The sequence below is a fragment of the Dendrobium catenatum genome, unplaced genomic scaffold, assembly GCF_001605985.2.
Source record: "Dendrobium catenatum unplaced genomic scaffold, ASM160598v2 fragScaff_scaffold_601, whole genome shotgun sequence".
In the NCBI taxonomy this organism is placed as follows: domain Eukaryota; kingdom Viridiplantae; phylum Streptophyta; class Magnoliopsida; order Asparagales; family Orchidaceae; genus Dendrobium; species Dendrobium catenatum.
In genome coordinates, this window is record NW_021319063.1 from 644,208 (window position 1) to 671,148 (window position 26,941).

Here is a 26,941-nt window from a genome sequence, read left to right on the forward strand (position 1 = left end):
TGAACTAAGATCTTCACTACTGCCACAAAGCAAAACTCTCATATTGCCGAGGCTAATTTGTGTAAAGACTAGCTTGAAAATTTTTCCTAGTTTGCAAAAAGCTTTATAACAAAAAAGCTATCAACTAAATCAAATTAAAAATATAAACAATCTTTTGGTGAGAAAGTGCAGTAAAAATTATCCTAGGTTACCTCCATAGAAGCCAGGCAGTTACAATCCTCCTCTATGAAACCAAATTAGGTTAGTCCTGAGCATTTTTTATATAAATTGCTTCCCTCTCTCTGATCAAGAAGATTTCCAGATTTTGATTGAGATGGATGAGAAATTTCTGCTTGTGGTCCTTCAAGAGGCTAATTGTGGTCTTTTGATGCTCAATTAATAATATACACCGGAAACCTTGTTCTTTAAGAATGAATCAAACATCAAATAAGGAACAGAAGAATAACACAAATAGTCGTCTGAATTACATAAGCGGTCATACCAAGTCCGAATGTGCTTCCTTCGGTAAAACCAATGCGATTAGGCATTCGGTTGGCTGAGGTGCAATCCCTAACATTGAGCAAATATCGAGGGAGTGATGGAGGATAAAAAGCAACCTTGCCCACATCGACTTCGTAGCAGGAATTTTTATAACCCCAGCGCATTCTCTTTGCTTCAAATATGATATGAAATCACTAAACTGCAAGGCAAGATAAAATAGTTACATTAAAGGCTATGATGCACAGACACAGATACAGAGACACGGATACGACACGACACGGACACGGGACACATCAATTATTGAAAATATAGGACACGGACATGGGTTAGACACGATATTATAGTTTTTATATTTAAAAAATAGTGTACAAATTGAATAAGTATAATTAAAAAATAAATAAATAATTAATCATTTAATTAGAAGTTATGCTTAAGTGATTAATATTAGGATGTTGAGAGTCGGGCGTTGATGTTATTTATCAGTCATCGAGAAAAAAGATGAAAATGCTGTCGAGAGTCGGGCATTGATGTTATGCAGTAAATATTGGGCGTCAATATTAAAAGGATGTTTATCGTCGATGTTGAGAGGGCGTTGGTCGTCGATGTTGGACAAAGATTAGACTTTGATATGGAGATTGTTTTGAAATATTGATGTTGTAACGACGTCATACGTTGATCTTGAGATGACATCAAGCATCGTTGTGAAATCAAAGTTGTAACCCGCCAAAGAGAAATGAAAATAAGAATATTCGATGAATGAGATATTAAGTGCAGGCGATTGATTTGGTGTTGTGAATAAGAAATAAGAAATTTAGTTTTATATTTTAAATAAGTAAAAATTTTAAATACAAAAATTCATAAAATATTTAAGATACGCGTGTCGGACACGCATATCCAATTTGTATGTAATATTTTTTTTTAATTTGACACGTTTTTGGCGTGTATGACACGTGTCGGGGGAGTGTCGGACGTGTGTCTTGTCGGACACTGCACGCCTCTTTGTAGGTTAAAGACAAATAGCTTTGATGTTAATTCATATGTAACGCATTAACGAAGAAAATAAAGTGATCGTTATTCTACTTAATATTAACAAACCAGACGACATAATTATTTGAGAAAACTGCTATATTTGATGCAATAAATAACGATAATGGTATCATCCTTCTTGAGATTCGAACAGGCCGCTATGATATATTACGTAAACATGCAAGGAGCACAAACTAATGCAATCTAAAGCAATTTTTTCATTTTCCGGAAGGTGAAAAGGAGTCGCCGCATACCAAGAGAAGCAATAAAAATAGAAGGTAAGAAATCTAGCTCAATAATGCAAGTCAGATGAAATTTTCACATTAAGCAAGCCAATCGCACCCTTGCCCCAGGCCGCCGGGCCCGTAAGCCACGCAAGCCCCTATCTAGCCAAAGCCTTCCCCAACCGGTTGCCTGTAGCCGACTCCTTTGCCGATCTCCATAAGCCCGTCCCCTACTCTTCCTGAAGCCGAACACTTAGCGTCATCCGACTTAACCAACCCGAGATCCCCATCCTCAATGATGGGTGCTCGTAAGAGTTACATCTGCTTATATTCTTCTTCTTTGTTACACTCTAGTTTGACTAAACAGGGTCAAAATAGAAAGTAACATCCCCTCCTTCAGGATGATGGCATGCTCATGCTCTTTTGGGAGAGGTAGGCCTTGTGGCAGTTGGAGCACCTCCTTGAATAATTGCAAGTGTGAGTAAACTATCTCTAGAACCTCCTACTATTTATCCATGCTTTACCCTCCCTTGAGGCTCTGGAGCTCCACCAAGAATCTTATCCATGTTCCCTGGATTTCCCTAACCATGATCTTAAGAGAAACCATGGTTTTGGAAATATTAGGATCCCCCCTAATCCTCACCTTCCACTTTCCCACCATGAATTCCATAATCAATGTCTTCTAGTCACCTTGCTCTTCCCCAGGGTTTGCAACCATTTCATGCCCAAAATTACATATGTGCTACCTAACTCCAAGGCAAATAAATCTTCCCTCATATAGATCTCCTGAAGTATCACCATCATCCCTAGTCAGATGCCTCTACTCTTCTCCACCTTCCACGTTCCCATCATCACGACAAAACAACCCGTGTCGACCAGCTTTTGCCCCAACCGGTCCACCAGCTAGTTGGAGATGATATTGTGGGTTGCCCCACTATCCACCAAAATTATCATTGATTCTCCTCTAATTTGTACCCTCACCTTCATGGTATGATTTCAGGTAAACCCCGCCACCGAGCTTAGTGAGACCTCTGCCACATCTAGATACAAATGCTCCTCCTCCTCTAGAATCTCCTGCTCATCACATACTGTAAGTACCTGCAATGAACAGTCCTTGTATCGGTGGCTCGATTCAAACTTCTCATCACAACAAAAATACAATCCCCTAGCCCGCTTCTCCTAAACCTCTGCCTCAGCCAGCCGCTCAAAATTTCTCCCAGGTCGTGCTCCCAATCCCCTATCTTTGGGTAATTCTCTCTGAATGGGCATAGGTTGTACCTTTGGTGCTAAAAAAGTAGTATTTGTCCAGTATGAAGCTCCCGAACTGCTACCCTTGTTATTTCTCTCAATTGAATTTTTATCCTCCACCAACTGGGCTAGCTCCATAGCCTCCCCCAACTCTCGTGGCCTCAATAATCAGATAGTGATCATAATCTCTGGCTTGAGCTCCTTCATGAAATTAATCTCCAACACTATCTTAGATAGCATTCACAATCGGCTAAAAAGGTACTCAAACCTCTCTCGATAATCCATCATTGTCCTCTCATGAACCAGAGCAAAGAACTGCTCATAGAAGTCTCCTTGTGGGCTCCAAAAATTCCAATTTAGGTGTTTGATCCCGGCCTCTCCACGACATCCGTCAATTTTTCTTTTAAGTATTTATGTGACGACGACGATAGAGAGTTTTAATGAGATTAGGTTCCGGGGGAATTTTCAGAAGGCAGATTGGGTTTTAGATAAGACACTACCCAGAGATTTCGCCATCATTTAATGAGGACTTTTTGATCTGAGTTTTGGTTTCCTATAGGCGCAAGCCACTATAGTTAATTACCCCTCCCGATAACGAGAGAGAACTTTCGATTAAGGCTAGTCGTTAAGGATGTCACATAGGTTATGAACCTATCGTATAATAGCAATAATTTTAGGGTTTAAATTTTGAATTTGGATGATTTGAAATTTAGAGTTTATCACCACAAACTTAAAACTGATGGCGGGGGGAATGAAGACGAGCCCGATCAAGATCCCATGGTTCCGTCGTCCCGGGCTGTCATGATCCCTGGTCTACTTAGTCAGAGGAGGTAGTCGACCCAACCTGACAGAAGGCATCTTGTCGGCAGCCATGGGTTGCTTCGTCCAAGAATACCTTGTAGACCTGGGTTGGTGTTTGTCTAAGGGGATATATCTGAATCCACCTTAGCTAACAGAAGGCTTTATGCCTATCATATATACCATATAATTCATAACTCAAGGGTTTGACGCCTTTAGGGAACATACGGACTTTGACCGTGATCCTTTTGAGGAGGAGGATGAAACTTGAATATTAGACCCGCGCAGCATTCTCGAATCGTTAGATTTGACATTTATATTCGAAGATCGGAGCACATGCGGGTTATGTCATTTGACCCTGCGCAGCATTCTCGGACATCTGTATTTATAACTTTAAAGCATTTGTCGGAGCACATGCAAGGGTATTTAATTTAAGGGATCATATTTAATACATAAGGGGCATTTTAAAATATTTAAACATGATCTATTATGCGAGAGTAATTTTATTTAGAAAATACCCAAAACTTCATTTAAGAGGCCTACGAACGTCTTCTGTCCGCTTGTATACATGTTGCAGATCCGGTGGCGTGAATCTAAATCAGGTTTGAGTGGTGATTGTATAAGATGTGTTGTTTAATTTATTCAAGCTTATCGTATCATCTACTATAGCTTGTAAGGGATGTTTATCCAATAGATATTAGAAGATCGTATTCTAGTATTCGTAGGAGAATTGTATTGGTTGCTATGAATCTTCTGTTATTTTCTTTCTTTTCTCCTCTTAATGCATCTCCACCATACTCGTATCTTAAGATGTATTAATGGGTACACAATATATCTCTCTTAAGAGACTCATAGAAGCACTCAATCATATGGATATTAGAAACCCTGACATAATCAACAATGAATGGCCTGCTTAAACTTAATTTCTCCTTCAAAGTTATATCTCTTTTTAACATCATTCACAATTCTTTCAATTTATTTTTAAACATTCCATTGCTAGGTATACTACCCCTTGCATACAATAATCTTTTAAATGTTTAACGTCTATTGCAATATCTTTTTGAAGTATCATGTGTTACACCTCATGTGTGCAAATGTATGATTTTGATTTGACTAAGGGGTACATATAACCTATATATTTATGAAAACTGAATCCTTTGACTCATAAGAGTACATCTAATGCAATGATGAATATATATATATGATTGAAAAGAATAGATCTATATTTGGGAGTGTTGTCTTTTGATTTGGAAGATATTGTAATTTTTTAATCTTTGGATGAGCAATCCTCTATAAGAGAAAGCTTACATGTGTAAAATTCCAAAATGATTTGAAAGTGGCCCGAGTAATTTTATTATTTCTTTTAGTGCGAGATCCTGATTAAGGTCAAGTTCAGATTTGAGTCCAGTTCGAATTTAAGTCCAACATCATTCGATCAAATTTTAATTTAAAATTGATTTTATTATTGAATTTCGTTCAAATCAATTTTTTATTTTTTTTTTGTCCAAGTCCTGTATTGTTCAATGAAAATTTCGGCAACCTCCCGGCGTCTCCTCCCCACCGAGGGAGAAATCGGGACGGCACGCCGTAGTTCTTCCTACCCTGACCTAAGATCGACGGCGTAGGGTCTTCTTCAAACCATCTCACCAGGATCTAAGATCGACTGCGTGAGGTCTTCAAATTTTAAAACCTATCTGCCCAGATTAAAAATCAATGGCGCAGGTCTTCAATTTCAAACCATCCGGCCGAACCTAAAGTACGACGGCTGGGGTCTTCGACACCTGTTTGAAATCTTTTTATTTCTCTCCATCTCTATTTCTCTCTTATTTTATTTTATTAAATATAATATTTTATTTCTCTTATATATAATATAACAGATATAATATAATACTATATATATAATATTATATTATAACATATGTGTTATATTAGATATAATAGAGAGGGAAAGAGCCATTATCGGGCTAGGGCAGAGCCCGATCTGGACAGGGAGGCGGAGCCGGAGTCACGCACGCACGGGTCTCGGCGAAGGCGGAGGCGGCGTCGGCTTGGCCGGAGGACGGCGGCGTCGGTCGGCTCAGGCGGGAGGACGGTCGGAGTAGGAGGAGGTTTGGGTCGGTCGGCGAGTTCGGGTTGGCTTCAAGCTCCGAGGAGGCACAGTCAGCAGTCTGGAGGAGATGCGGTCGGAGACGACGCAGTTCGGCCGTCGAGCGATGGCACCGTAAGTTTCCCGAACTCTTCTTTCCCCTTTCCTTGCGATTCTTAGAGCGTGAGTCCGTGAATGAGCGAACGAGAGAGGATTTTATGTCGTGAGTATGTCGGTTTGCAATTTTTGAACGAACAGTTGCTTCGTTTGGCGATAATCGTCGTGAGGTGGGACCGGGGACGGTTGTGTCGTGTATGTCGGTCGGGAGATTCAGTGGTATGAGCAGTTAAAGTCAACACTCCTTCCTAATTGGTTTGAAAATATTATAATAAACTATCTTTGAACGCCATGATCATATTAGATTTCTCATGTCTCTCCACTAATACCAAGATAAGCCTTCTTGTCCAAGTATAAAGCCACTGCTATAAGTCTCTCCTCCTTTGTCAACCCATTCAGTGCAAAATACCTCTCCACCCTATAGATCTATCCATTAGCATCTTCCCCCTAAAAAACAAGCATCTTTAGCTTTCTCACTCTCGAATTCCCTCCGCCCCAACTTTCTCTTCCACCTCCAGCTCCTCCCATGTCACGATTGTTGTGATCTCTCTATTGTTCTCTCTCACCCCTCCTTTCATAGATATCTTCTTCCTCAAAATCAAGCCTCCTCATTTCTTCCTCCCAATTTCTACTCATGTCATATCCTTCACCCATTTCCCTCATGGTTATTGATTCAAAAGGTCGCATATTTTCCATATCGCTCAAGATTTCTACATCTCAATCACCCCCCATTGTGCCAATATTGGTGTTTCCCCCACTTCCTTGGCCATCTGCTGGTGCTCTCACCTCCGATGTTATCGGTTGGGTGTGAAGTTCCAATTTTTTTCTTCATCATATCCTCTAGGTTAGAAAACCTTCCATTCATGGATGAAATTCGTTCCTCAATTTCAAATTTGAATTGACCAATTTCTCATTCTAATTTCCCTTCCAACGCATCCATTTTCTTCTGTGCCATAGGTCTCGTATTGTGCTCTGATACCAATTTCATAGGATTTGAAGATTAAAATAGCATGCAACAATATAAAAAATAGCAAACTTACTCCAAATAGATATAAAAATAACACCAAGGGGATTATTTTTACTAATCTCCAAGCAAAGAAAGACAAGATACAAGTTGATTCACTGTTTGAGAGATGAATCGTCTCTCCCGCAATGCCTAATAACCACTAACTTAAACACCCAACAAAAACAACTGACACCCCCGCCCCCCCCCAACACAAAACCCTTTTCTCCTACAGATAATAAAGGAGGTCCTAGGTCCTAGGTCCTGCCTGGGCAGCTGTGCTTCCAGTTGCCGCATCAAATGCATGCACTTCAAGAATGCCAAAACAAGATGCATCCCCTTTGGCCAACCCAACTTAATATTGTCTTTCAATTCTTTATGTATCCAATGAATTCAAATGCTAATTATATGTATAGGAATGGCATGTAATATCATATTATAATGAATTGAAATTAATTTAGAAAGTACTATACCTTTGGAACTGGCTTGATCGACGAGGTTGGCATATTGACCCTCCTCTACCCCCTTTCTTTAGTGAGGCAGTATATATATAATGATTATTCCACTTTATTTACTATTTTTTCATCATCTGCGGTCTCTCTTAATATGACACAATGAAGAAAAAAGATTCATATAACTAATTATACGTAGTGAAATAAAGGCTTAATGTTGTTGTACTTGTTGTTATAGTAGTATTTGCATTCCCTCTTATATTCCAGAGTTACCTCTCTCAATCCCTTCACTTCATGCCATGAAATTCTATTTCCTTATAAGCTTTCTCAAAACAGTCCAAAATCCATCTCCTTGCCTTCCGACAGCCTCTACACACCTCAACACCCCTTAGTAACCACAAACCTTCATCTCAATCACCTCACCACATCCTAGTTACATCATAGTCAAGCCCTCATCATTATAATGCTTTTTCCCTTAGTGGTATGCTTTACTTCTTGTTGTGTCTAGCAAATTTCATAAACTTTCAGTTCACATTTTCATATTTGCATTAGTATCACCTTGTTTCATTTACATTCCACTTTGAAGACTACTCTTCTCCATAATTTGACATGAAAGCAAGATTTCTCCCTCAATACTACAAAAGCAACAACAAAGTGGATAAACTACTAATTGATAGCTTTGGTCACAAAGCTAACTATGCTGCAACCGACCTAATAACACATGAAATACACTATTTGAAATTCATGGCAAAGGAAATAATTACATCTTATTAGCATGGGAAAATGATAAGAAATGAGAGCATCAATGATATTCATTATCACTAATCTATTAACAATTTCTATCCCATTTCAAGTTCATGTCAGAAACAGAAAAGTCATTGCACATATAATATGGATTGAATAAACAGGTTGGCATTAAAATACTTACGCCTTTCTGATCACTTGTAGTAGATGGCAGCAACCGACAGACTTCTCTCTGCAGCATGCATTAAACATGTGACGCAGCAGAAAACAATGCAGACTAAACAACAACAACAAAAATAGTGCAAGGAGAATAATGGCAATATTTATCAGATTATCAAAAATAAAAAAAAACCAAGAACTTATCTATAAATAGCCACATAACAAAACAACTTAATTATTGGACCTTACTTCCAAATATACTAAGAAATGGATTGAGGGTTGAACTTCTTATCTGAGAAATTGTGAAGCTTTATTCAAATAGGATATCTACAAATGGTTATATAACATAAGCAAGAACAAAATTTAAAACAAAAAAAAAAGAGCAGTTTAGAGTTTAGACCCTAAGAAATATTGGCTGGAACCACCACGCACGAGGGATAGTGTCAATTCCACCATAGATGAACGCATAAGCACATAGGTGCAACTTGGGCTACAATGATAATGCAGGCCGGACAGCAGCCAACCAAAAATAAAGGTCCTACGAATTTTTTTATTCCACAGAAAAGGTAATCTCATGGGAAGAAGAAAATGAGAATGTTACTAAATATCAGTCTAAAGATGCAAGAATCAAAATTTTCAAATATCCAGTTCAAAAACATAAGGGATTCTGCTTGCTTTAATACAACAAACCTAAGCTTGTCGAAGTCCCTAATTAATACAAAAGAACTTGCATACACCTCTTTTGACACCCGTAATTCACTAATATCTTTCAGAAAGAATGGCTATATCTCCACAGCTCTTTGATGTCCTTTTTTGCTTACGAAGGAGGAATGGGCGGTTCACGAATTATGGATGAAGGAACTTTAGGAGAAACAATTCAGGCAAAATGTAGAATGAGATACTGACCATATAACAAGAACACTTTCATAAATTTCTAATACCATAAGCATCATTATGCAATTTGGTCGGAAAAGTTTGGTCTTTTGTTTTGTTTCAAACTATTATGGAGCCCCATATGAAAGCCAACAACTTGGAAAAGCTTACGTGGATGCAACCCCAACGAGCAATTATTTTCTTACAAGCTAGTCCTATTCTTTGAAGTAAAATTCATGTGAGTAATGAGTTCAACCACATAGCAGATAATTAGCAAATATATTAGAATTGACATGCCAAGTAATTAGCCCTCATCGAAAAGCTTAAGCTTTTAAGTTGAAGATGAGTTCGACCATTATTGTATGGAACCCAACTTTAGTCCCCTTGGATCCATCCTCCTTGACATGATATTTTGCAAATCCTTCTCAGTATAATATAGAGCAAATTTCTATCTGTGCATCCATTTATAATAGAGGGTACTGATGAGGACATTCGACCATGAAGAGTACCAAAGAAGGGGCCGATGATCTATGACCACGATCACACCACTTTATTTTTGAGCTATAATTTATATTAGGTTTATTATTATTATATGTGTATTTGATTTATTACCGCAATTTTTTCATTTTTACCCTCACTTGAGGGAGTAGTTGTTTGTGACCCTTAGGGGCACTTTTGTCTTTCATCTCGCTATTGTATTTTGGCTATTTAAATCCCCCTCCTCTTCCTTTTGAGGGATGATGAATATTATGAAGAAATTTTCTACACTTGTGTTATGGTGAGTTTGAGAGCTCCTGTGAGAATTCTAAGTCCCTAGATGAGGGCAGCGTATTACCCACCAGCTGCAAGAAGCGTCCGGGTTCGTGGTTCACCTCTTCCACCAACCTCCTCCCCTTTCTTTTCCTTAAACCACCAGCCACCACCTCCCATATCTCTCTCTTGGCCGAACCCCACACCCCCAACCCTAGGCCAACCCCCTCCACCCAATCTTCCCTTTTCCCTCTTGGCTGAAACACCACCCAAACCCTAGGCCGACTCCACCCTCCCTCCCCTTCCCCTCTCCTAAGCCGCTAGCCTAAATCCCCACTCCCCCTCCTTACTGCCGGCCCCCAAGGCCCCACCATCTTCCCTAGCCATCGGCCACCTTGTGTTCCTTCCCTTTGGTTTCAAATTTTCAAAATCTAAGCTTTAAATACTTTCCTAATTTAATCCCTTTTAAATTTGGAAAGCATTTAAATTCAGATTCAAGTAAATTTTAAATTGAAATCTATTTCCTAAATTTAAAAAAAAACAAGTTAATTTAGGAAAGCCCTCTAATCATGTGTTATTTGAATTTTAAATAGGATTTGATTTAAATACACTTTCCTATTTTAAGATTCTAAATATAGCAAACATTAACTCTTCCAATCAAACCCTATACCCATGCTAGCTACCGGCCCCACCCCTCTCTCCAATTATCTCTCTCCCATTAATGCTCCCAACCCAATCACCTCCCATTAAGGTGTCCCCCGCCCCCCGTTTGGAGAATTACAATTCAAACTTTTTCCTCCTCTCCAAATATTAAAATATGAAATTCAATTTCAAATTCTGAATTGCCTCCCTTCCTTTATCAACACACAAAATCCAGAGCTACTTCCCCTCTCCTTCCTCTATGGCCGGCCCCCAACACCTCCCCCTCTCTACTTGGAATTAGTCCTTCTAACTTCCTTCTTTCGAACAACGATTCCAAAGGATTTCCACCTCGCAAAACTACTGACCAGGTTTCTTGGACATATAAAAATTGCCGTCCAAAAATTTCAACAAAGGCCGTTTGATGTCCCTCCGTCCGGAAGTCCTTTGTTTGTTGTTCAGAAGTTCCCCAATCTATAGTTTGTTGTCCCCTCATTTATGGCCGATCCAGAACATGATCACAGCTTCGTTTTCGACGATCAAGGGTTAATTGACATTCTACGATCTGCGTTCTTCGACATAGACCTTGAGAACGACCACTCCGTCGAAGAGTATGTGGAACGAATCCTCTTCTCCCTTACAATCGCTATTGTTCAACAACAACCTCCCGTTCAGTGGCAACTTTCTTCCGAATCTTGACAAAGGTGAATTCTCTCATGAATCTTATTTCTTCTAAGTCCCTCTCAATTGAGGGATTACAAAGATCATGCAAGCTTTCTCAGCTTAACCAATTATTAAGAGTGAGAGTGAGGGATCTTAAATAGTGACTATTCTAAATATTAATTAAGAGATTTCTTTCGAAAACCCCACATTAAGCAAAATCTAATTTGATTGATTATTTTGTGCTCTAAATATTTATCATGTATTTTATTGCTTGAACTAAATCATTGCTTTAGTGTTTTCATTCATCGTTTAAATCATTGGAAGTGACTAATTGCTCCTACTCTTTCAGAAGTGTATAATTTCAAAGGTAAAATATCAACAAACACATTTAGTTATACATCAAGTATAGAGTTTGAATGAGTGGGATTTTAATAAACATATATTTGATTGTAAAATTGCCCATTTTAACACATCACGACCAATCATACAGTGGGTGTCTACTTACATAAATTACATATCCCAAGTCTATACAAGACTATAAACCAATTAGAGAACACAAGCTTGTCTGAAGTTCTCGCTCAAACTCAAAGCATTCTTTTAGCAATCAAGCTAGGCACGAAAAAAGCTAAAACTTCAAAAGACGAGCAAGGACTTGTTTAGTCAAACCCTCAAATCCTCCCTACCCACTCAAATCAACTAATGCAAACCTAACTTTTCAATCTCCCCTTCCTAACATCAGTTATACCTCTCAACCAATGCCAGCACTCTCAACATCAGTCAAAGAGGTGTAGTTGTGTGGCTGGCGGGAAATTTCCGATGTTGTTGTGAAGAAAAGGTAAGGGCACTCTTCTTTGTTAAGAAGGAAATCATCAATGAAAAGCCATCTGCCCATTTCGGTTATTATCAAGTGCTATAAATGCCAAACTTTAGCATGTTTGATCACATATAATTGAGCATAAATCAAATTTAAACAATTTTTTTGTATACATCAACGAGCCTTGGTTCATTTGCAACCTTGAAATGTAAAACATATTAGCCTCATGAATCCATTTCCTCATTGTTGATAATATAATGATTATATACCTTAAGAAACATCCTTATTGCTTTCCTCTATATCAATTTGCATATTTCAATATCCTTCTCTATAAACCTTCCCCAGCCAGGTAGCCTCCATGAACCAAACACAATATGCTAAGATATTGATTCGTGACAACCGCAACCAAATTCGTAACACGCACAAGCATACAACGAGCAATAATGAACTTAAAATGCAAAGTCATGAGCACGCACTAATAACAATACACACATGAACAACTGCCACATCAAGCCCTTACACATCCAAAACAGTTGCAACCGCATAAATTCCTTTCAAACAAGACAAAATTATCAAATTTGTCACATATCATAAGCGCACAAGTGCCATAGATGACATATATGCTAATAACTAAAAAAGAGGGCTCGTACACATCCTATGAACCAACAATATGCCACAGGAACAGATATTTTCCAAATGAGAAAGCTTTGTACTGCTGCGCGCCATAGATTGTATGACCATTTTAACAAAGTGCATAGGGCGTGCCAAATCATCAAAAGACATCTTGTCCACTTGTACATAAATGTACATGTAAACGTACTGAAGACATGCAAATGCACATTGTAACCACACAAAAGAATGTGCAAGTATACTGACGAACACACAAGCATATCATATAAGTGCACTAAAGATCGAGCAAGTGTACAATTATTTTTTGTAGTGCATCAAGACACTGGCAAGTAAATCGTGTAAATGCATTAAAAAGCGTAAGCACTACATCAAATCATTGAAACTAATTTTCTCCCTTATGCTCTAAAAAATGTGCTAAATGCTTAAATATATAGTATGAGAATTCTAGGGAGTTAAAAGCGAGTTGAACTAAAATCTTATTTTCAAATTAAAATCAATTTCCCAACAAATGGTCAAACAAACTGATAGGAAATACTTGAGTCCGCAAGTAACCCTAAGGTGATACTTGAGTTTGCAAGCAATCCTAAGCCAATCGGAAGAGCAAACAGCAGGAAAACAGCAGAATTTCTGCTGTGGACAGCAGAAAACTGCATTCAAACTGAGAAAACAGTGGGAAAAACTGGAATAAAACCAAGCCAATACTTGTATTCCACTGGAAGAAGAATCAAAACAGCAAAGATACAATAGTTCTTCAATTCGAGAGGAAGAACAACTCTCCACAAGTCTCTAGCAAACCCTAGAGCCCAAGCACACAATGAGATCTCAAACTTTTCATTCAAATTCAAGATGAGGACCTAATTCCCCCCTTTCCCCCTCTTTAACTCTCATCCCCATACAAAATCCCTAAACAACCCTTCTATTCAAATTCCCCCCTTTCCATTCAAATTTTCCCTCCAACCCTTGAATAAACTCCATGTGGGGCCCGCCTAGAGTAAGGACCGGAGGGGCCCGCCTAACACAAACATACTAAACACTCAAAATATAAAGTTTGAGCATGTTGCGCAATTAAAAGCAAGTTGAATTTAAATCTCCTTTTCAAACTAAAATCAATTTTCCCAAAGGTGCTCCAAACAATATATCAAATTCTTAAATCTAAAACTTGAGAATATTGCGTGAGCTAAAATAAAAATGAACTTAAAATTGAAATTTGATTTTCCGCTTCGAGAAGGACTGAAGTTGATCAGACTTGAATACTTGAATCTAATGAATTAATTGTAACCGTGAAATCAACAAAGATATTTGATTTTATATTTATATCAGGCTTTCAATGTCTTTAATTAAAAAAATCATTAAAAAATGTAAATATTGAGTTCCATACACGTATAACAATTCACAAAATTAATACTTGAACCTAATTTTTTGTTAGCAAGCGAGCAGAGTTGATAAAGTTTAAATAATAAAAAAAATAAAACCATTCAAAATCTAATTGACATAAAATCACAACTAGAGAGGATCTTATTTTCAAAATGCACCCAAATTCTAGAGTTAGCTTCTTAAGGTTGAAATTCCAATAAAATCTAAAAATCCAATATTTATCAAGATTTAAAATTATTTAAAACAAAATCTACCATTCAAAACTTAAAGCAAAATTCTTCTATCCTCCACAAACATTTGTTAAGGATAATACAACAACAACAAACATTTGTTAAGGATGATAAGTTCAAGCTTCGATATTTGCTGCTATTCCTTAGTCCTATCAACGTTTTCTGGATCAAAAGGGTCTACGCTTGGTTGACCACTTCTTCTACTTTTTACTTTTCCATTCTGTTTTTTCATCTTGATCCGCATTCATTCTTATGTAATATCCAGTCAGATTCTTTCTCTGAGGGCGTCGTGCGCCAGCCAGAACTGATCCGGTAATGGGACTCCATCTGTATCAACTAAAAAATAGCCAATGTCTCATCCAACACATTACTATGATTCATTCTCAAATAATATCTCTCCAATAAGGATATGACCTGTCAATCAACTGATGGTTTACCGTCAAATGGCACCGCAAGTAAACAAATATGATTGGAGCTCCCTAACCAGGCGGTTTTGTTGCAAAATGATACCATTAAATTATGATTACGAATAAAACTCACAAGTTTCCCAAAGGATGAATCATAGGTACACTGAACAAGACACAAAATCCTCTATTATATAAAATCGACTTGAATTTGTCCCTTAAACAAACATCCACCTCAGATTTACAAAGTTCTATTGGACGAAGCAACTCGTTACTACTGACAAAATGATCTTTTAGTCGGGTTTCGATTGACTGCCTTCACTGATGAAGTAAATTAGAGACCATGATAAATCGAGATGACAAAACCATGGGATCTTAATTGAGTTCGTCGTTATTTCTCCACTATTTGTTTTAAGTGTAAGATAGTAAATTTCAAATCATATATTAATTTGTTGCTACTATACGTCATGCATGTAATGTCTATCCAATAGTTAACCTTAATGTAACATTTTCTCTCATCATAAAAATGGTAATTAATCATAGGAACTTGCATCTTTGGAATCTAGAACCAAATCTTGAAGCCCTTGCAAAATAAAGGTGAAGCCTTTGGGAAATATCTTATCTTAAATCTAATCTACCTTCTAAAATTTTAACCTAACAACACATCCTAAAATTCTCCCGTGTGAGAGACTAGGGCACAAATTTTTGGACTCTATAAAAGTATCATAATGCAACCACTCAACAACCACCGCTATTTTTTTTATACAGAACTGTTAATATTAGAAAAACAACAACATCAAGCCTTTACCCCGCAACGTAGGGTTGGCTACATGAATCCTTTTTTGCCATGTGTCCTATTAAGAGTCAAATTTTCATTTAAATCTAATAAAGAAATATTATTTCTAATATTTTCTAACCAAAACTTTTTAGGTTTATCTCTATTTTTCTTAAAATAAGCCAAATCTAATATATCTACTCTCCTAACCGGGTCATCGAAAGGCCGTCATTTTATGTGACAAAACCATCTAAGGCGACTCTTTCTAATCTTATCTTTCACTGAAGATACTCCGACCTTTTCACGTATATGCTCGTTTCATATCCTATCTCTAAGAGTAAAGCCACTCATCCACTTGAGTATCCTCATCTCTGCAAACTTAACTTAATATTATGCTTCTCTGTTTATGGCCAACATTCTGCACTATAAAGCATTGCAAGTCTCACCACCATCTTATAGAATTTTCCCTTCAATTTGAGGGGGGCTTTTCTATCACACAACAAGCTCAATGCATTCCTCCACTTCAACCATCTAACTAGAATTCTATAATAATATATTCATATATTTCACCATCACTCTGAGCAATAGACTCAAGAAATCTAAAATGTGTACTCTTATTAATAGCTTGATCGCCCAATGTCACAATCCCCCACTAGAACTATTACTATTTAAATTACACTACATATATTCAGTTTTAGATCTACTCAAATGAGAACCTTTATATTGACCTCCATAATTCAAGTTTACTTTCAACTCCCTCTCTATTCTTATCAATAAGAAGAATATCATCAGCAAAAAGCATACACCAGAGTACAACCTCTTGCAAATGTCTAGTGAGAACATCCATGACTAAAGCAAAAAATATATGGGCTTAAGGCTGATCCTTGATATAATCCAACTGAAATAGGAAAATACTTGGTCAAAGCACCTTGTGTTTGAACATAAGTAATAGCTTCTGCATACATATCCTTGATGACTTGAATATAAGCATTATTAACCCCTTTCTTTTCTAGAACTTTCCATATCACTTCTCTTGGAACTTTATCATATGTTTTTTCTAATTCAATAAATATCATGTGTATATCACCTTATTCTCTCTATACTTCTCCATCAAGCTCTCAATAAATGTATAGCTTTCATAGTAGACCTACCCGGCATGAAACCAAATTGATTTTGAAAAACATTAGTATCACATCGTAACATATGCTCCATAAGCCTCTCCCATAGTTTAAAATATGGCACATTAACTTAATTCCTCTATAATTTACACAATCTTGTGCATCACTTTTATTCTTAAAAATATGAATCAACACACTCATTCACCACTAATATGGCATATTGTCTTCAAAATAATATTAAAAAGTTTAGTAAGCCAAGAAATCCCTTCATCTCCTAAGCATTTCCATACCTCTATTGGAATATCATCAGGTACAACAACTTTTTCACATTTCATCTATTTTAAAGCCTCTAATTTCAGTTTTACTAATAAGCCAATAAAAACAAAAATCCTTATTTTCATTTAGGATGCAAAAGTCAATTATATTCTCACAATCTTTATTGAAAAGTTTAGTAAAATATCTCATCCACCTTTATTGAATATCCTCTTCTAATAAAAGCACTTTTTGATCTTCAGCACTTGAACGAAATCCTTACTACTCCTATCTCTTTGTTTGGCTATATATATATATATATATATATTATATATATATATATATATATATCACCCTCCTTAGAATCCAATCTATTATATAAATCATTAAGAGCTAAAATCTTTGCATCACTTATTGATTTCTTAGACTCTTTACGGGCCTCTTTGTATCTTTCCCAATTATCAGAGTTTTTACATTTAAATCAATTTTGTCAATATTACATATTGACAAAATAGCTGCAAACAATTTAGGGCATATTCCTGCAACTATAAATCCAAATAAACTCCAAGCAATTGGAAAACCCTAAATTTAATCAATTCTCAAAGTGTAGGAAATGTGACTTCATGTGAAAAAACACCTCTAAAAGATAAGGACATGACATCAATGCAGTAGAACATTTGCATGTCAAAAATAATCAATGCTCCTGATCTGCTAAAGAAGAGCATTTATCATTTAAAATTATCCATGCTGATCCAACAAGGCACTTTGTTATTCAATCAAACCAATCCATTATAATAAATAATTTGCAATGCACCATATTACTATAGTATGTGTACAAGTATAATGAATTAAGCATCATTTAGACTCCTATACAAAATCATGATTTAGTTTATCATTTTGAAAATCAAGCTCAACCAAATTCCATGACCCACAATCGCCTTTTATGCTGTCCCCCTGGTTGTCATTGGGTCAAAGGGAAATAAAGCAAACAGTAAGCAACAGTTAACCGACCAATCCAGGAACTTACTCTATGTGGTGGAGTATTGCCAAATGTAGTCCTCACATGCCTATAATCTGTTCTTTTTGTTACATCCAGTCTTGCAGGCCACCTGAAATATCACATGGAAATATCAATTAAGCAGCTAATAAAAATTATACTCCATTCGCTTTCCTTTATACAATACGTATGTCATACTCTGCAGGTTCTGGTGCAGCATTCAAATATTTGCAAGCAAGAGAAGCCTCCCTGACTGCATATAATGTACAGTAGTGAACCCCACTTTTAGAAAGAGTGCCTTGCCACTGATATTGCAAAGCTGGTTTTCCAGGTTGTTTTGTAGTTTCGTGACTTGGCTGAGAGAATGGTGGAGGAGAAGTTGGGGGAGGAGGAATCAAAGGAGGCTGAGAAGGAGGCAGTGGTGGTGGAGAAGAAGGTAACGGAGGTGGGGCATCAGGCGGTAGTGGAGGTGGTGGCGCTGAAGTTGGCAAATATGGTGCATTAACTACTTGGTCAAATCTTTGGATAGAACCAGCGGGAATTTGAGAAAGTGGAGTTATTGAAGAAGGTATAAAAGGGAGAGGCGTATGAGAACTAAGATTTCGCCTATCCTGGGGAAGCATAAAGGAAGGATTATGAGAAGGATTGTCCCAGGTATTATTTGGCAGATAGAAAGGGCGAATGGATGAGGAAGAATGTAGTGGTGGAGGTATCACAGAACCACCATGAACATATGGCATAATTCGATGGGCTGATGGCTGTGCTCCACTCTCCGGTTTTTTATATGGCCAAGCTGGCTCAGCCGTGCGTGTGGATGTTGGAGTTTCTGAAATTCAAAATAAAACTACGTTAATTTACTGTGTAATTAATATGTGAAATGGTTAGTCATAGCCAATAATTATACCTGATGATGAAAGATCAGTTGATGTGATACTTCCAAGCTCTTCAGCTTTCCTAGATCCCACATCCGTCATCTCAGCAACACTTTTGAAACTCCAATTTGATTGCAATTCATGGCCCTTCAACGTCATGGAGACGGATTTCTCCATTTTGACCCTTGGGGATGCAAGTTCGTGCATGAAGCTATCTGGTTTAGAAGTTAGATAACTGGAATACGGGGCTCGAGCTATACTTTCCCCAGAAGAAGCACGAAGATCAGCATGAGACGAAACAAACCTGGCAACCTTCAAGCTTACCGGAGTAGACTGGAATTCTTTGTGATATGAAGCAGTTCCTATATCCCTGCATGCAGGATCAGAATTCAGAAGAACAGAATCATAAACCACAGTTTTAAATGGAATTAGTCAATCTGTGAGATAATGCCAAAAAACATGTATCATCATCATCATCATCATAATCTTATCCTAACTATTTGTGGTCAGCTTTATGAATTCTCCTCTATTTTTCACTAAAGAGTGATGCATGAGATGTTAAGCCTAGTTTCCACAAACTTCTTTGGAAAGCTATATCCAAGCTACCTCTGGTCTACCATTTTTTTCTTCTTAATTCTTTGATGTTAATTTTTATCTACCAGTATAATCAGTGCAACTTCTATTATTTGTTGTGCATGCTTAAACTACCTATCTATATATTACACTATCTCCCCCAAAAATGCTAGTCACACCATCCTTCTAATATAATTATTTCTCACTCTCATCACCATCATCAACAGCACTTCCCTTATCCCAACTATTTCTGGACCACTAATTGTTTATCACTCTATCCTTTTTGGTTTTAAAATACATTGAAAATTCTCATTTTTTTCACACTCAAGTAGACAGCCAAAGCTGATCGTACCCCATGAGTGACAGGGAATACAAGGAAAGAGAGCTGATTGATTAACAAGCCTGTACAAACAAAAAAGGCGATTAAAAAATAAAGCTTAGCTGACCGTAAACTTGAGATGTTGGCATGCATCCGTTCAAAAAGTGATGAGGAAATTTAAAGACAAAAATAAATTATAGACCACATTCCGATTTAAGAACGGTGCAAAAAGAAAAATAATTAAGTCTCAATACATTGGTTGTAAACTCACAATCAAGGCAGAAATTGGTTGAATTTCACCCCCTAAACTTGCCCTTCATCGAGTAAATTCATAGAGTACAATAAGGGAAATGATGGGAAGTTAAGTAATTAAGCAATGGAATGAAAATATCTATCGAGAAGATTGGAGGAGCTAAAAAATAATAGAAGTTGAGAGTAATGTTGGACATTAGGAAGCAAGAACAAGGAAGCTGAACAACAACAACAACATCAAGTCTTTGTCCCATTACGTGGGGTCATTAGAAGCTGAAATGAATATAAAATTACAGCAAAAAAGTAAAAATTACAGAAAACATAACATATTAAAAAAAAGCACGAAAACATGACTCGTGTCTTTTAATAGAAAACACTATATTGAACTTATAAAAAAAAATTCCGTAAAACTCCAACTGTAGTGCCATGAATAAGACTCGATGAAAATTCACAAGATTCCCCACCACCGCCGCCGTGAATAAAACGTGTCACTTTTATGTATCTAATAAATCAGATTATTAACTATGTATTCAAAAGAGATGTGTTAGAGTTTAGCTAAATGTACCATTTTGAATGTGGAACATACCGTTGCTACAAATTTTCAAAGGAAAGGAGAAAAGAACAAAATAAATAAATGAAAGAATGCTTCAAGTAGTTTTAGAGCACAAAATTAAAGTTCACTCAGGAACTCTCTAAATTACTAATAAGAAAAGTTCTCATCAAATTTAAAATTTTTTAAGAGTATATTGTAGAACATAGTTGCCATCAAAGAAACTCGTCAAATGCAGCTTGTACAGAAATTTATCAAAAATGCAGATGCACACAAGTGAAAAGCGATACTGCCCCTCCCTCCAACATTGAATCAAATGCAACAACAACAACAACAACATCAAGCCTTTATCCCACTACGTGGGGTCGGCTACATGAATCCTTTTTCTCCATTGTGTCCTATTAAAAGTCAAATTCTCGTTTAAATCTAATAAAGAAAGGTCATTCCTAATATTTTCTAACAAAGTCTTTTTAGGTCTACCCCTACCTTTCTTAACATAAGTCAAATCTAATACCTCTACTCTCCTAACCGGGTCATCGAAAGGCCGCCGTTTTATGTGACCAAACCATCTAAGGCCACTCTCTCTAATCTTATCTTCTACTGAAGCTACTCCCCATCACTCTGAACCATCCAACTTGAATCAAATGGAATAAAAAAAAATCTAAAGAATAATAAAAATTGCAGGAAGAAAAATAATGATGACAGTAATTACCTCGACCTATCTTTTGGGTAAATCAAGTTGCTGCTTCGCAGCATTTGGTTCTTAGACCCTTTGCGCAGATATCTGATATGTGCTATAGCAGCTGCTGCTTCATCGACAGTTCCAAATTCCAAAAGCAAAGCACTTTCACTTGTAAGATCAGTAACCATCAGGGGATTTCTAACTCCTCTCATCAATCCATCGAGTATCTCTTCTTTGCTCCACTGGGTTGGCACCTTTCCTACATATACATGGCAACTATCACCGACAGCTACACCATTGACAATTCCTCTGCTACCTAATCCTATATCAACAAATTTTATTTTAAGGAAGCCACCCCACTGTGATGATCCTTGCATACATTCCCGTGCTTTGACAGCATCCATTAGGTTCCTGTACTCAACTAAAGCGAAATTCTTGACAGGAAGAAACAGAAATTGTTCAAGATGACCAAATTTTTCAAATTGTTGTCTGACTGAAGGTTCAGAAGCATGTAAACCAAGAGAGCCCAACCATAATAGCTTGGAAACAGAGAAAACATCCATGGCAGCAGGATCTCCATCAGCGTACCAAATAAAATGATCAGAAGAAGTATGATGCTGTGCAGTTGAAGTTTGTTTAGGAGATGGAATGCTTTGTGGAAAACCATGGACAACATTTGAATCATGCATACTATCAATTTTAACAGCAAGGGTCTCAACCGTTGAGGCATCCATTCTGATACCCGAAGAACTCCTAGAGATAGCAGGTACAAAAAGATTGCTAATAGAACCCCTTGGCGTAGATGAATTGCCCAAATGTGAATCTTCAAAATTACTACATTCTAGCTTATTAGCAGATACAGGCCTATCTCCTTCACAAAACAAACCTTGATTAGCTATATTAATATCAACATCTGATAGGCGCACTGATTTGTGAGTATTCAAATTGTGACTTGCACTTTCAGGAGTAATAGGATCTACACATGGTGCCTTGCTAAGAGATGTATCCTGCAGTTGTGATGCCTGATCCCTCCTAGATAAATCACCAACATTATCATCACGGATAGCTCTGTTGCAAATCCCATTGCGATGCACAATATTTGATGAATCGATGTTTTCTTCATCACTCTGTTCAAAGGCAGTTTCCTTATCCAACTCTTGTACAGAAAAAACCTTTTCCAAGAACGATGATATTTCTAGAGCATCATGTGTGATTAACGAGTCTGCAAGTTTTTTATACCTTGCAAGTATCCAGCCTTTCAATGATGGCTTCCTGCTTATTACCTGATGAAGACGAGCGAGCTAAAATAAGCCCAATGATATGTATTGTAAAATTTAGCATTATCAGGCACTAATAAACTTACGAAATTAAAGAATCTAATGCAATTAATATTAAAACCAACAAATTCACAACCACTCAATCAGCAATGAAAGTGATAATAGAATATTTTTGAAAGAAAGTAATAATTTCAGCAAATCATAAAGAACATTTAAAAATGCCAGAACGACTGTTAAAACAAAAATTAAAGCTATCCAGTTATATTAAACTCCCAAATAGACCATGTACAACCATGTTGAGTTAAAAATGCCAAAATATTTCATAATTTCAGTAAATCGTGCATGAAAACCATTTAAAATGTCAGAACGATGGTCAAAACTAAAATTAGAGCTATTTAGTATATTAAACTCCCTGCTACACCATGTAGAACCATGTTGAATTAAAAACGCCAAGATGTTATAGAAAAATAACGGAATAATAAAAAATAACGCAATAATAAGTAGGCTGCCATTTGGTCAAACAAGATAAAAATAATTTGTCATGCTAAAAACTAATTTTATTTCAGTATCCAGTATGTTCCGATATTTTGAAATTTTAAGTTGATGAAGAATCACAACATAGGATTTATGAATTGTAAGAAGAATGTCAAAATATGAGATTCTACAGAAACCTGCACTAATGAATAGTCGATACAGAGAATTACACTAGACGCAGGTCCATTGATATCACCTGCAAGCAAGAATTCAATCAAAAGAAAGCATTTAGGTTAACTTAGTTTTAGTTAGCATTTCTCATTGAATTACTAGTCTACTAGTTGTAATGACTCAAAAAAATAAATAAATAAATAATGACCATCAAGAAAATGTCTTATTATACATGGTTAATTTATTTTATGAATGGCTTGAGTGAGGTTATTAAACCATCAGAAAACATTATGTTAATGGGTAAACTTATAATTCATTGATTAATAGAATTTTTGTTTTAGCTCATATTCTTTTAGTATATTGTAATTCACCAATTAATCTCCGAGTACTTTCTTATGTAAACAGTTAACAAAAGAAAAACTCAGGAACAACTACCAATTACTACTCAAGGGCGTCCAAATGCAAAGTTGTATCACCAAAGGTGGAACAATTAAAGGTTTTCATAAGTGAAGAATCTAAAATTACTTATAAAAGTACTGAGGTTTAAAAAGATGTCAACCAATTACCATTCCCATAAAACAATTTTTTGAACAACATGGTCTGCTTTTTGCAACAACGTCATCTGACAAACATTTTCCTTCAACCAATAAATCACGGTCCATGCCACTCCTTGCCGGGTTCGTAGAAAATGGAATCCCTTCATTATGCTTATTCAGTGGATCAGTTATCACATCAGCCTTCAAAGGACTAGTCACCTGATCAAGAAAATACTGTCCTTGTTTATTATTGACATCAGTTCCACTGGTAGCAATGAGCTCAAAACATGCTGCAAGTAAGTTCTTAGGAAAAGAGAAGAATATGCGCAGCAAGCAAAGAGCTCCATACTTGAATAACTTGCTCAATGAAGATTCACTGTCATCTTCCCTTTCTTGCTTCAGAATATAAAAATCATCAATGGGTCCTTGAAGCTTTAGAATCTCCATGTTTCCAATGCCATATATCTCCTTTCCCTCAAAGCATGAAATGAAGAAGGTCAAAACATTTCGAAAAACAGCGGCACAGATGCCGTGGATTACAGATGATGTTGGAGCTTCATATGAAGCTGTAGAACATATATCAACCAATCCAAAAATGCAGGTCTTAGCAGTCTGATATGCAATACCATCTAGATCTTCACCTCTCATTAGTATAGCCAAGCTCCAATTATACATGTTGATAGAAACTTTTGCTGCTGCTTCCAAAGCAGTTGGGCAAAATGATGCATAACGTGGAATAAGTTCGGACACAATCCGTTGCACGCTTGTGCAACCTACAAAGCAAGCCAATAGTAAAGTTTAGATGCAATATTCCCAAAAAGGTTTGCTACGTTTTGTGAGGTCATATCATTGTTGGTGTTGATTATTTGATGTCTCGTTTTCTTATTCTATGTTTATATTTATGAATACAAGTAGGGATGTAAGTAAGCCAAGTTGGCTCACGAGCCGGGTTGAACTCGACTCGTTAACAAGCTCATAATTCAAGCTTCTTGAGCCACGAGTTTGAGTTCAAGTATACTCGAGCTCATATCTTATACGAGCTCGAGCACCTGACTCAACTCATACGCTCAATTAACTTAAAATATATTAAGAAATTAATTGTAAGTTAGCATTATATAATATATTTTAACTTTTTAAATTTATTTTTATATTAAAAAAAATCATAAAAAACTAAAAATTTTTAATTTAAAACTAAGCCGAATCAAACTTGAACTTTCCAAACTAGTTGGAGCACAATCTAGTCGGCTCGAACCTAAGAACTTCTTAATGGGCCATGTTCAAGATTAGTAAAAATTAAACAAGCTCAGCAGGATTAGGCAGATACTCGACTCATTTATACTCCTAAATCCAGTCTTATGAAAAGTAAGTAAACCAAAACTACATAAAACCATGAGTTATAAGGTCTCCACACTTATACAAAGAGAATATGCTTCAAACTTAGGGGTGTTAAAAATTGACACGACCCGAAACCCGACCTGGACCCTACTCGGAAAAATCCAGGTTCAGGTCAACCCGTTTGTAAAACGGGTTGGGTCCGGTTCGGATTTTCGACCCGTTTGTAAAACAGGTTGGGTTAGGGTTGAACTGAAAACCCGCGGGTCGACCCGGCTAACCATTAGTAAAAAAACTTTTGAAATCAAAAGAAAAATAATGATGTAAAATTGTTCTAAACGATGGCTAAGAAATTACTTGAACTCCATTGAGTTTTTTATACATACACATAATCGATGTCATGTAACTATATTTTAATAAACTTTCTTTCGATTATAAAACTTCTTTGAAAAAAGCAATACATATCAAGATATGCGTCTATATTTACCATTAAACTAATCAAAAAAATACATCCAATCAACGGGGTTATAATACGCATACGTACAAGACAAAAAAATACATCCAATCGATGCCGTGTAACTAATTTTTTTTAAATCCCATTAAGTCCGGCTCGGGTTCACGGGTCGGGTCGGGTCAACCCGGTAACCCGCGCGGGTCGGGTCTGGGTTGTATATCTTCACCCGTCTAGCTAAACGGGTCGGGTTCCCGTTTACGCCCGGGTCCACTCAGGTTGGACCAAAACCCGACCCATTGACCCGAATTGACACCCCTAGTCAAACTCATCAGAAGAACTTCCTCTTAGATGCATTTTAAGTGTTTTATTGTAAGTTATGGCCTAGAATCTAGAGAGTACACGCATAGTTACTAAACTTTCAAACATCTTCTCCTGTGCCTTCAACTTCCAAATCTATTTCACTTTCATTTTCGATAGTTTAAAAGGTATCAAACCCAATCCTTCAATCACCACTAGCTATGAAGTATACCAACGACTTGCACTTCTAAAGTGTGACACTCCACAATAAATAAATTGACGACATTCCTCTATCATAGTATACTTCCGTCTGCAGCAGTTCAGAGATACCGTTTCAAGCAAAAGTGCTTGTTTCTGACGTTGACAAACAGATTACATGCACAAATTTATAGCTATGTCATTTGCAAAGGTTCCCATCTCCACTTAAAACCGTGTTGAATGACTTTTTTCTGTTATGAATAAAAAATTGCATGCATCCATAATAAATTATATCCTAGAACAGCGTCTTCATATGTCTAGACTGCAAATGACAAATTGTACCAAGATGAACACCCAAGTTTCCGCTCGATAAGTTTCACTTAAACTCAACTAACGTATAAAGAGGGACACTAAAAAGAGGCACCATATGTCATTTTGAAGTCAAAACATTACCCTACCCACCCACACTTTTTGGTTGAAGTGAAATTGAAGAGAAACTTCATTCCCTTTCCTAAAGTTAGCAGCAAGTAAAGCAGCCAGGTTTGATCTTTACTATATTGGGTTTATTGTTGATCCATATTCTCGAAACCAAAATGACATCTTCAAACAAAAAGGTAGAATATAAAACCTTCTTATAGGGTTACCATCTCCGTGATTATTTTCCAAACTAACCTACAAAGAATTGAAGAAAATGAAGGGTGGAGAGATTTGACCTCTTGAGGCGGTGATGAGTGAAAGGTACGCCTGCTCAAAATCGGCCATGAGGCGAGGGTCCTTCCGGGAGACACAGAACTTAATCCTCTTGTAGCAGTCGTAGAGGTTTCTGATCTCCTCCTTGTTCCTCCGCCGCCGGATGATCTCCTCCTGAGAGACCGGGAAGGTCGCTGTAGGCCTCGGCGAAAGCGAAGGCGAAGGCTCCATCTCATAGAGCTTGCGTTTCTTGACGGGTTGCTGTCCGGCGGGCGACGCCATCGGAGACGTCGGGTACGGGGCCGGTCGGGAAGGAGAAGGGGTTTCGCTCCGTTTATAGGTCAGTGCTCCGACTTCGAGTTAGGCCTTTGGACCAGGTCAGATAAGAGTGAAGAGTGCGCGAGCAAG

The 26,941-nt window shown here is 37.1% G+C and overlaps 1 protein-coding gene across 1 annotated transcript; it reads right to left on the bottom strand.

Annotated features, from left to right (window-relative positions):
• On the bottom strand, positions 1 to 26,941 carry LOC110116329. The gene is made up of 9 exons (XM_020849874.2): positions 26,557 to 26,941; positions 23,593 to 24,335; positions 21,135 to 22,387; positions 18,761 to 19,098; positions 18,055 to 18,682; positions 17,887 to 17,968; positions 8,363 to 8,410; positions 482 to 679; positions 1 to 402 (listed from the first exon to the last, which is right to left on the bottom strand). The coding sequence occupies exons 1-9, from the start codon at positions 26,813 to 26,815 to the stop codon at positions 376 to 378; spliced, it is 3,576 nt and encodes a 1,191-aa protein (XP_020705533.1). The 5' UTR covers positions 26,816 to 26,941; the 3' UTR covers positions 1 to 375.

Excerpts from the sequence above, each read along its gene's own strand:
- LOC110116329 (XM_020849874.2), bottom strand. The coding sequence starts at position 26,815 with ATGGCGTCGCCCGCCGGACAGCAACCCGTCAAGAAACGCAAGCTCTAT. Across the intron at positions 24,336-26,556 it reads ACTCATCACCGCCTCAAGAG|GTTGCACAAGCGTGCAACGG; the intron begins GTCAAATCTCTC and ends CTTGCTTTGTAG. Across the intron at positions 19,099-21,134 it reads TACCCAAAAGATAGGTCGAG|GGATATAGGAACTGCTTCAT; the intron begins GTAATTACTGTC and ends TCCTGCATGCAG.